Raw genomic sequence first — 12,244 nt, 5'->3', positions numbered from 1 at the left:
TACAAGAGTTGTTCTACTCTCATTAGGGATTTGAAGAGAATTCAATTTTGCTACTGCCAGAATGGACCCTTGTTATCAATCAATCAATCATATTATTGAGCGCTTACTGTGTGCAGAGCACTGTACTAAGCGCTTGGGAAGTACAAGTTACTTGACTTGTAAGTACAAGTTACAAGTCACACAAGTTACACAAGTCACACAAGTTACAAGTACAAGTTACTTACAAGTTACTAGTACAAGAGTTGTTCTACTCTCACTAGGGATTTGAAGAGAATTCGATTTTGTTACTGCCAGAATGGACCCTTGTTATCAATCAATCAATCAATTGTATTTATTGAGCGCTTTCTGTGTGCAGAGCACTGTACTAAGCGCTTGGGAAGTACCAGTTACTTGACTTGTAAGTACAAGTCACACAAGTTACAAGTAAGTACAAGTTACTTACACGTTACTAGTACAAGAGTTGTTCTACTCTCATTAGGGATTTGAAGAGAATTCAATTTTGCTACTGCCAGAATGGACCCTTGTTATCAATCAATCAATCGTATTTATTGAGCACTTACTGTGTGCACAGCACTGTACTAAGCGCTTGGGAAGTACAAATTACTTGACTTGTAAGTACAAGTTACAAGTCACACAAGTTACACAAGTCACACAAGTTACAAGTACAAGTTACTTACAAGTTACTAGTACAAGAGTTGTTCTACTCTCACTATTATTATTATTATTATTATTATTATTATTATTATTATTATTATTATTATTATTATCCTCTAAGCTAGAGCTGTACCATGACTTGTGCCTTCTTTGCAGATCAGTCACGCTGCCCGGAAGAGGAAGTCAGAGCTCCTGCTCAGTGAATGTGAGCGATAGAAGAGCAACAAGGGTGCAGATTGGTTGTCATTCATTCATTCAATCGTATTTATTGAGCGCTTACTGTGTGCAGAGCACTGTACTAAGCGCTTGGGAAGCACAAGTTGGCAACATATAGAGACAGTCCCTACCCAACAGTGGGCTCACTGCCAAGAGTCAAGGAGAGAGCTGGGCCAGGGGAACTCTAGGAAAGAGTGGCCATGAGGGTTGAGAGTCGGAAGGAGAGCCAGTCTTAGGGACTCAGGTGGGAAGGCTCCTCAGAGCCAGGAATTAATGATATTATTTCCTTACTATGTGCCAGGCACTGTTCTAAGAGCTGGGATAGATAGGAGCTAATCGGGTTGGACACATTCCCTATCCCACATCAATCAATCAATCGTATTTATTGAGCATTTACTGTGTGCAGAGCACTGTACTAAGCGCTTGGGAAGTCCAAGTTGGCAACATCTAGAGACGGTCCCTACCCAACAGTGGGCTCACTGTCTAAAAGGGGGAGACAGAGAACAAAACAAAACATATTAACAAAATAAAATAAATAGAATAGATATGTCCATGTACGACTGGGGCTCACAGTCATAATCCCTGTTTTCCGAAGGCTCCTCAGAGCCGGGAATTAATGATACTATTTGCTAACTGCTTACTATGTGCCAGGCACTGTTCTAAGAGCTGGGATAGATATGAGCTACTTGGGTTGGACATATTCCCTATCCCACATGGGGCTCACAGTCGTAATCCCTGTTTTCCGAAGGCTCCTCAGAGCCGGGAATTAATGATACTATTTGCTAACTGCTTACTATGTGTCAGGCACTGTTCTAAGAGCTGGGATAGATATGAGCTAATCGGGTTGGACACATTCCCTATCCCACATGGGGCTCACAGTCATAATCCCTGTTTTCCAAAGGCTCCTCAGAGCCAGGAATTAATGATACTATTTGCTAACTGCTTACTATGTGCCAGGCACTGTTCTAAGAGCTGGGATAGATATGAGCTAATCAGGTTGGACACATTCCCTATCCCACATGGGGCTCACAGCCGTAATCCCTGTTTTCCGAAGGCTCCTCAGAGCCAGGAATTAATGATACTATTTTCTAACTGCTTATTAATGATATTATTTGCTTACTATGCTTACTATGTGCCAGGCACTGTTCTAAGAGCTGGGATAGATATGAGCTAATCGGATTGGACACATTCCCTATCCCACATGGGGCTCACAGTCGTAATCCCTGCTTTCCGAAGGCTCCTCAGAGCCGGGAATTAATGATACTATTTGCTAACTGCTTACTATGCGCCAGGCACTGTTCTAAGAGCTGGGATAGATATGAGCTAATCGGGTTGGACACATTCCCTATCCCACATGGGGCTCACAGTCGTAATCCCTGTTTTCCAAAGGCTCCTCAGAGCCGGGAATTAATGATACTATTTGCTAACTGCTTACTATGTGCCAGGCACTGTTCTAAGAGCTGGGATAGATATGAGCTAATCGGGTTGGACATATTCCCTATCCCACATGGGGCTCACAGTCGTAATCCCTGTTTTCCGAAGGCTCCTCAGAGCCGGGAATTAATGATACTATTTGCTAACTGCTTACTATGTGCCAGGCACTGTTCTAAGAGCTGGGATAGATATGAGCTAATCGGGTTGGACACATTCCCTATCCCACATGGGGCTCACAGCCGTAATCCCTGTTTTCCAAAGGCTCCTCAGAGCCAGGAATTAATGATACTATTTTCTAACTGCTTATTAATGATATTATTTGCTTACTATGCTTACTATGTGCCAGGCACTGTTCTAAGAGCTGGGATAGATATGAGCTAATCGGGTTGGACACATTCCCTATCCCACATGGGACTCACAGTCGTAATCCCTGTTTTCCGAAGGCTCCTCAGAGCCGGGAATTAATGATACTATTTGCTAACTGCTTACTATGTGCCAGGCACTGTTCTAAGAGCTAGGATAGATATGAACTAATCGGGTTGGACACATTCCCTATCCCACATGGGGCTCATAGTCGTAATCCCTGTTTTCCGAAGGCTCCTCAGAGCCGGGAACTAATGATACTATTTGCTAACTGCTTACTATGTGCCAGGCACTGTTCTAAGAGCTGGGATAGATATGAGCTAATCGGGTTGGACATATTCCCTATCCCACATGGGGCTCATAGTCGTAATCCCTGTTTTCCGAAGGCTCCTCAGAGCCGGGAATTAATGATACTATTTGCTAACTGCTTACTATGTGCCAGGCACTGTTCTAAGAGCTGGAATAGATATGAGCTAATCAGGTTGGACACATTCCCTATCCCACATGGGGCTCACAGCCGTAATCCCTGTTTTCCGAAGGCTCCTCAGAGCCAGGAATTAATGATACTATTTTCTAACTGCTTATTAATGATATTATTTGCTTACTATGCTTACTATGTGCCAGGCACTGTTCTAAGAGCTGGGATAGATATGAGCTAATCGGATTGGACACATTCCCTATCCCACATGGGGCTCACAGTCGTAATCCCTGTTTTCCGAAGGCTCCTCAGAGCCGGGAATTAATGATACTATTTGCTAACTGCTTACTATGTGCCAGGCACTGTTCTAAGAGCTGGGATAGATATGAGCTAATCGGGTTGGACACATTCCCTATCCCACATGGGGCTCACAGTCGTAATCCCTGTTTTCCGAAGGCTCCTCAGAGCCAGGAATTAATGATACTATTTGCTAACTGCTTACTATGTGCCAGGCACTGTTCTAAGAGCTAGGATAGATATGAGCTAATCGGGTTGGACACATTCCCTATCCCACATGGGGCTCACAGTCGTAATCCCTGTTTTCCAAAGGCTCCTCAGAGCTAGGAATTAATGATACTATTTGCTTACTATGCTTACTATGTGCCAGGCACTGTTCTAAGAGCTGGGATAGATAGGAGCTACTCGGGTTGGACACATTCCCTATCCCACATGGGGCTCACAGCCGTAATCCCTGTTTTCCGAAGGCTCCTCAGAGCCAGGAATTAATGATACTATTTGCTAACTGCTTATTAATGACATTATTTGCTTACTATGCTTACTATGTGCCAGGCACTGTTCTAAGAGGTGGGATAGATATGAGCTAATTGGATTGGACACATTCCCTATCCCACATGGGGCTCACAGTCATAATCCCTGTTTTCCGAAGGCTCCTCAGAGCCAGAAATTAATGATACTATTTGCTAACTGCTTACTATGTGCCAGGCACTGTTCAAAGGGCTGGGATAGATATGAGCTAATCGGGTTGGACACATTCCCTATCCCACATGGGGCTCACAGTCGTAATCCCTGTTTTCCGAAGGCTCCTCAGAGCCAGGAATTAATGATACTATTTGCTAACTCCTTATTAATGATACTATTTTCTAACTGCTTACTATGTGCCAGGCACTGTTCTAAGAGCTAGGATAGATATGAGCTAATTGGGTTGGACACATTCCCTATCCCACATGGGGCTCACAGCCGTAATCCCTGTTTTCCGAAGGCTCCTCAGAGCCAGAAATTAATGATACTATTTGCTAACTGCTTACTATGTGCCAGGCACTGTTCTAAGAGCTGGGATAGATAGGAGCTAATTGGGTTGGACACATTCCCTATCCCTCATGGGGCTCACAGCCGTAATCCCTGTTTTCCAAAGGCTCCTCAGAGCCAGGAATTAATGATACTATTTTCTAACTGCTTATTAATGATATTATTTGCTTACTATGCGCCAGGCACTGTTCTAAGAGCTGGGATAGATACAAGCTAATCGGGTTGGACACATTCCCTATCCCACATGGGGCTCACAGCCGTAATCCCTGTTTTCCGAAGGCTCCTCAGGGCCAGGAATTAATGATACTATTTGCTAAAACTGTTTACTATGTGCCAGGCACTGTTCTAAGAGCTGGGATAGATATGAGCTAATCGGGTTGGACATATTCCCTATCCCACATGGGGCTCACAGTCATAATCCCTGTTTTCCAAAGGCTCCTCAGAGCCAGGATTAATGATACTATTTGCTTACTATGCTTACTATGTGCCAGGCACTGTTCTAAGAGCTGGGACAGATAGGAGCTAATTGGGTTGGACACATTCCCTATCCCCCATGGGGCTCACAGCCGTAATCCCTGTTTTCCAAAGGCTCCTCAGAGCCAGGAATTAATGATACTATTTTCTAACTGCTTATTAATGATATTATTTGCTTACTATGTGCCAGGCACTGTTCTAAGAACTGGGATAGATACGAGCTAATCGGGTTGGACACATTCCCTATCCCACATGGGGCTCACAGTCGTAATCCCTGTCTTCCCGATGAGGTAACTGAGGCCCAGAGAAGTTGAGTGACTCGCCCAAGGTCACCCAGCAGAGCAGCGGCATGGCCTCGGGGAAGCAGCGTGGCTCAGTGGAAAAAGGACGGACTTTGGAGTCAGAGGTCGGGGTTCAAATCCTGGCTCTGCTGCTTGTCAGCTGGGTGACTTTGGGCAAGTCACTTCTCTGGGCCTCAGTTCCCTCATCTGTATAATGGGGATGAAGACGGTGAGCCCCTCGTGGGACAACCTGATTACCTTGTATCTACCCCAGCGCTTAGAACAGTGCTTTGCACATAGTAAGCACTTAACAAATACCATCATTATTATTATTCTTCTCTGGGCCTCAGTTCCCTCATCTGTAAAATGGGGATTAAGACTGTGGGCCCCCCGTGGGACAATCTGATCACTTTGTAACCTCCCCAGCGCTTAGAACAGTGCTTTGCACATAGTAAGTGCTTAATAAATGCCATCATTATTATTATTATTTTATAGAGCAAGGGCCTGGGAGTGAGAAGGTCATGGGTTCTAGTCCAGGCTCTGCCACTTGTCGGCTGTGTGACCTTGGGCAAGTCACTTAACTTCTCAATGCCTCAGTTCCCCTCATCTGTAAAATGGAGATTAAAAGTGTGAGCCTCATTATTATTATGTGGGAGAGGGGCTGTGTCCAACCTGGTTAACTTGTATCTACCCCAGTGCCTGGGCACATAGTAAGCACTTAACAAATAATAATAATAACAATTATGGTATTTATTAAGCACTTACTATTTGCCAAGCACTGTTCTAAGCACGGGGGTAGATACAAGGTAATCAGGCTGTCCCACGTGGGGCTCACAGTCTTAATCCCCATTTTCCAGACGAGGTAACCGAGGCACAGAGAAGTTAAGCGGCTTGCCCAAAGTCACACAGCAGACAAGTGGCAGAGGTGAGATTAGAACCCACGCCCTCTGCTTTCCAAGCCTGGGCTCTTTCCACTAAGCCACGCTGCTTCTCATATTTCTCATGAGTTTAAGTATACTTCTCATGCTTCTCATAAGTCTTCTAGACTGTGAGCCCACTGCTGGGTAGGGACCGTCTCTATAGGTTGCCAACTTGTACTTCCCAAGCGCTTAGTACAGTGCTCTGCACACAGGAAGCGCTCAATAAATATGACTGAATGAATGAAATGGCTTGCCCAAGGTCACACAGCAGACGAGTAGAAACCATGTCTTCTGACTCCTAAACCCATGAACTTTCCTATGTATGTTTGTACATATTCATTACTCTATTTATTTATTTATTTTGCTTGTCCATATCTATTCTATTTATTTTATTTTGTTAGTATGTTTGGTTTTGTTCTCTGTCTCCCCCTCTTAGACTGTGAGCCCACTGCTGGGTAGGGACCGTCTCTATATGTTGCCAATTTGTCCTTCCCAAGCGCTTAGTACAGTGCTCTGCACACAGTAAGCGCTCAATAAATATGATTGATTGATTGATTTCCTCTAAGCCATGCTGCTTCTCTAATACCATAATTATTAAGAGGCAGAGCCGGGATTAGAACCCAGGTCCTTCTGACTCCCGGCCCGTGCGCTAGCCACTAGACCACCCAGAGCGAGGAATTGCAGTAGATGTATCCCCCCGGCGCTTAGAACAGTGCTTTGCACATAGTAAGCGCTTAACAAATGCCATCATTATTATTATTATTATTATTATGTCCCATCTCTCCTCCCCCGTGATGCCTCTGGGTTGACTCTCTGCTCCTGCTCCTTCTCCTGACGTCCCAACCATGACTCTCATCGTTATCATCCCCAGCGGTATTTACTGAGAGCTTACTTTTTCTTTTATGGTATCTGCTAAGCGCTTCCTATGTGCCAGACACTGAGCGCTGGGGAAGATACAAGCCTAGAGAAGCAGCGTAGCTCAGTGGAAAAGAGCCCGGGCTTTGGAGTCAGAAGTCATGGGTTCAAATCCCGGCTCCGCCAACTGTCAGCTGGGTGACCCTGGGCAAGTCACTTCACTTCTCTGGGCCTCAGTTACCTCATCTGTAAAATGGGGATTAAGATTGTGAGCCCCACGTGGGACAACCTGATCACCTTGTACCCCCCCTCCAGTGCTTAGAACAGTGCTTTGCACGTAGTAAGCGCTTAACAAATACCAATATTATTATTATTATTATTATCAGGTTGAACACAGTCCACGTCCCACACGGAGCTCACGGTCTTAATCCCCATTATACAGATGAGGGAACCGAGGCCCGGAGCCGAAGCGACTTGCCGGAGGTCACACGGCCGGTAAGCGGAAGAGCGGGGATTAGAACCCAGGTCCTTCTCGCTCCCAGACCCTTGTTCTATCCACTAGGCCATGCTGCTTCTGCTTATTGTGTGCAGAGCACCGTACTAAGCGCTTGGGAGAGTTCAACAGAGTAATAATAATAATAATAGCATTTGTTAAGCGCTTACTATGTTCCAAGCACTGTTCTAAGCACGGGGGAGATACAAGGTGATCAGGTTGTCCCACGTGGGGCTCACGGTCTTCATCCCCATTTTCCAGATGAGGGAACTGAGGCCCAGAGAAGTGACTTGCCCAAAGTCACACGGCTGACAATTGGCGGAGCCGGGATTTGAACCCATGACCTCTGACTCCAAAGCCCGGGCTCTTTCCACTGAGCCGCGCCGCTTCTCTAGGCAGTCACGTTCCCTGCCCACCACGAGCTTATAGCCTCCCTGCTGCATTTCCCTCTTCTCTCGCTCTCCCTCCCTCCAGCCCCAACCCCGTTATTTAATTGTCTGACCGCAAGTCAGACAATAAAACTTACACTGCTCGCTATTTCAAATCTCCGACTGCCCTCCGAACAGAGCGACGCCACGCAAAAAACCAAAAATGACAGGGCCCGATACCCTGGAACGTTATCGAATCCCATTTTTTTCCCAGAGAAATTCCCTTTCCTAAACACTCGGACGCGGGCGCCGTTCCGGCTTCGACGGCTGGGTTAACAACGTGCGAGCCGACGAGCTGAACGAAGAGTCAGACCGAGCCTCGGCCCGCTGGGGTGCCATGAAAAGCCGTTTCTGCGCAGCGTTAGCGGAGAGGCGATATATCATTCCTTTAGGAAGAGGAAAAACTTGCAAGGAATTACCTGGATAACGTTTCACCAACTGTTCCATTAAGGATTCCTGGGTAGCAAGCTCGCGGGCCGCGTTCATGTCGGCAACGACGCAGCAGAGCACCTCGGCCAGGGGTATGAACTGGTATTGAGTGATCGGATTCATCTGGCCCGGGACATCACCTAAAATGAAAGGGAAGAAGAAAGAAAAGGAAGGACTGAGGAGTCGGCAGGAGTTCTGACGGGGCTAGGGGCTTCCCTGGAAAATACGCCAATTCCCATCGTGTCCCTTTCCACCCGAAAGCGCCTCTTCCAACTGTCTGGCTTTCTTGGCGTCATCCACTCCGGTTTCTCCGAGAGCCTGCGCTGGAATAGATCTGCTTTGTGGAGAAGCAGCGTGGTAAGCGCTTAGTACAGTGCTTTTAGACTGGGAGCCCACTGTTGGGTAGGGACTGTCTCTATATGTTGCCAATTTGTACTTCCCAAGCGCTTAGTCCAGTGCTCTGCACATAGTAAGCGCTCAATAAATACGATTGATGATGACGCTCTGCACACAGTAAGCGCTCAATAAATACGATTGATGGTGGCTACAGCCTAGGCCTGAGAGTCATTTGAACTTAATATAATCCCCACTCTGCCACTTGCCTGCTGTGTGTCCTTGGGAGAGTCACTTCACTTCTCTGTACCTCAGTGACCTCATCTAGAAAATGGAGATTAAGACGGTTAATATGTTTTGTTTTGTTCTCTGTCTCCCCCTCCTAGACTGTAAGCCCGCTGTTGGGTAGGGACCGTCTCTAGATGTTGCCAACTTGTACTTACTGCACACAGTAAGCGCTCAATAAATACGATTGAATGAATGAGTGAATAGTGGATAGAACCCAGGACTGGGAGTCGGAGGACTTGGGTTCTAATCCAGGCTCCACCACTTACCCGCCGCGGGAACTTGGGCAAATCACTTTATTTTCCGTGCCTTAGTTTCCCAAATGGGGATTCAGCACCTGTTCTCCCTCCTTCTTAGTCTCTAAGCCCCATGCGAGATCTATCTTGCATCTACCCGTGCGTTTAGTACGCTGTTCGGGACATGGAAAGCACTTTACAACTATCTTTTAGATGGTAAACTCATTGTGGCCAGGGAATGTACCTATCAGCTCTGTTATATATGTTGCCAACTTGTACTTCCCAAGCGCTTAGTACAGTGCTCTGCACACGGTAAGCACTCAATAAATACGATTGATTGATTGATTATAATAATAATAATAATGGCATTTATTAAGCGCTTACTATGTGCAAAGCACTGTTCTAAGTGCTGAGCACTGTTCTAAGCGCTGAGCACTGTTCTTTGACTGATGGCGAGAGTACATCATCAATCGTATTTATTGAGCACTTACTATGTGCAAAGCCCTGTATTCATTCATTCATTCCTTCATTCAATTGTATTTATTGAGCGCTTACCGTGTGCATGGCACTGTACTAAGCTCTGGAAAAGTGCAATTCGGCAACAGATAGAGACGGTCCCTATCCAGCAACGGGCTCACAGTCTAGAAGGGGGAGACAGACAACAAAACAAAACAAGTGGACAGGCATCAATACCATCAAAATAAATAGAATTATAGCTATATAAACTTCATTAATACAATAGAGTAATAAATATGTACAAATATACACAAGTGCTGCGGAGAGGGGAAGTGGGTAGGGCAGAGGTGGGTAATGGGGAGGAGGAGGAGAGGAAGGAGGGGGCTCAGTGTGGGAAGGCCTCCTGGAGGAGGTGAGCTCTCAGTAGGGCTTTGAAGGGAGGAAGAGAGCTAGTTTGGTGGATGTGTGGAGGGATTGGGGGCATTCCAGGCCAGGGGAAGGATGTGGGCCGGGGGTCGATGGCGGGAAGGGCGAGAACAAGGCCCGGTGAGGAGGTGAGTGGCGGCAGAGGAGCGGAGGGTGCGGGCTGGGCTGGAGAAGGACAGAAGGGAGGGGAGGTAGGAGGGGGCCAGGGGATGGACAGCCTGGAAGCCCAGGGGGAGGAGTTTTTGCCTGATGCATAGGTCGATTGGAAGCCACTGGAGATTTTTGAGGAGGGGTGTAACATGCCCAGGGCGTTTCTGTACAAAGATAATCCGGGTAGCAGAGTGAAGTAGTGACTGAAGCGGGGAGAGACAGGAGGATGGGAGATCAGAGAGGAGGCTGATGCAGTAATCCAGTCGGGAGAGGATGAGAGACTGAACCAGCAAGGTAGCGGTTTGGATGGAGAGGAAAGGGCGGACCTTGGCGATGTTGTGGAGGTGAGACCGGCAGGTCTTGGTGACGGATTGGATGTGTGGGGTGAATGAGAGAGCGGAGTCACGGATGACACCAAGGTACTGTACTAAGTGCTATACTAAGCACTTGGGAGAGTACAACAGAGTTGGTACACACATTCTCTGCCCACAGTGAGCTCACAAGAGCTTAGTACACGGCTCTGCACACAGTAAGTGCTCAATAAATACGACTGATTGACTGACTGACAAAGTGCTCTGAGGAGCAGCATGACTTAGTGGAAAGAGCCTGGGCCTGGGCGTCAGACCATCCCGGTTCTATTTTCAAATTAATATTAATTTAAATTAATATTAAATACCATACTATTTAAGTCTTTAAAATAATGATGGCATTTATTAAGCACTTACTATATGCAAAGCACTGTTCTAAGCGCTGGGGAGGTTACAAGGCGATCAGGTGGTCCCACGGGGGGGCTCCCAGTCTTCAGCCCCATTTTCCAGCTGAGGTCACTGAGGCCCAGAGAAGGGAGGTGACTTGCCCAGAGTCACACAGCTGACAATTGGCAGAGCCGGGATTGGAACCCATGACCTCTGACTCCAAAGCCCGGGCTCTTTCCACTGAGCCACGCTGCTTCCTAATGTGCCAGGCACTGTGCTAAACTCCGAGGCAGATATAAATTATTCATGTTGGACACAGTCCATGTTCCACATGGGGCTCCCAGGTTTTTTTTCCTGCAGTGATTTGTTTTCTCTTGTGTAGTTCCCAAGTCATTTGAAGGAAGCTAGGTTGTTGTTTTTTTATTGTATCCGTTAAGCGCTTATTATGTGCCAAGCACTGTACAGAGCGCTGGCGTAGATAGAAGCAGTGTGGCTCAGTGGAAAGAGCCCGGGCTGCGGAGTCAGAGGTCATGGGTTCAAATCCCAGCTCCGCCACTTGTCAGCTGTGTGACTTGGGGCAAGTCCCTTCACTTCTCTGAGCCTCAGTTACCTCACCTGGAAAATGGGGATTAAGACTGCGAGCCCCCCGTGGGACCTGATCGCCTTGTAACCTCTCCAGCACTTAGAACAGTGCTTTGCACATAGGAAGTGCTTAATAAATGCCACCATTATTATTATTATATGTCCCTGTGGCTATTATCCCAGCATCTCAAGTTCTTGCTTGTATCCACCCCAGTGCTTAGTACAGTGCCTGAGACACAGTGAGCGCTGAACAAATACCATTATTATTATTATCTCATAGTGTGTCTCAAGAGTGAAGAATGGCTCACCCTTATCCAGAGGGAGGAATTTATTTATATTCAAGTCTGTCTCTCCTCTAGACTGTGAGCTTGTTCATCATCATCATCATCATCATCATCATCAATCGCATTTATTGAGCGCTTACTATGTGCAGAGCACTGTACTAAGCTCTTGGGAAGTACAAATTGGCAACATCTAGAGCCGGTCCCTACCCAACAGTGGGCTCACAGTCTAAAAGGGGGAGACAGAGAACAAAACCAAACATACTAACAAAATAAAATAAATAGAATAGATATGTACAAGTAAAATAAATAAATAAATAGAGTAATAAATATGTATAAACATATATACATATATACAGGTGCTGTGGGGAAGGGAAGGAGGTAAGATGAGGGCGATGGAGAGGGGGACGAGGGGGAGAGGAAGGAAGGGGCTCAGTCTGGGGGTAGGGAATGTGTCTGCCAACTCTGTTGTACTGTACTCTCCCAAGCACTTAGTACACTGCTCTGCA

At 46.5% G+C, this 12,244-nt stretch overlaps 1 protein-coding gene across 1 annotated transcript in view; it reads right to left on the bottom strand.

Annotated features, from left to right (window-relative positions):
- STOX1 (storkhead box 1) overlaps positions 1-12,244 on the bottom strand; it is a 61,635-nt gene that overhangs the window by 12,556 nt on the left and 36,835 nt on the right. The window contains exon 2 of the mRNA XM_038744434.1: positions 8,282-8,431. Within this exon, the coding sequence (XP_038600362.1) occupies positions 8,282-8,414 (133 nt within the window). The 5' untranslated portion in view covers positions 8,415-8,431. The remainder of the gene's footprint in view (positions 1-8,281; positions 8,432-12,244) is intronic.

This window comes from Tachyglossus aculeatus, chromosome 3 (genome assembly GCF_015852505.1).
Source record: "Tachyglossus aculeatus isolate mTacAcu1 chromosome 3, mTacAcu1.pri, whole genome shotgun sequence".
In the NCBI taxonomy this organism is placed as follows: domain Eukaryota; kingdom Metazoa; phylum Chordata; class Mammalia; order Monotremata; family Tachyglossidae; genus Tachyglossus; species Tachyglossus aculeatus.
This window is presented reverse-complemented; position numbering and strand designations above follow the sequence as displayed.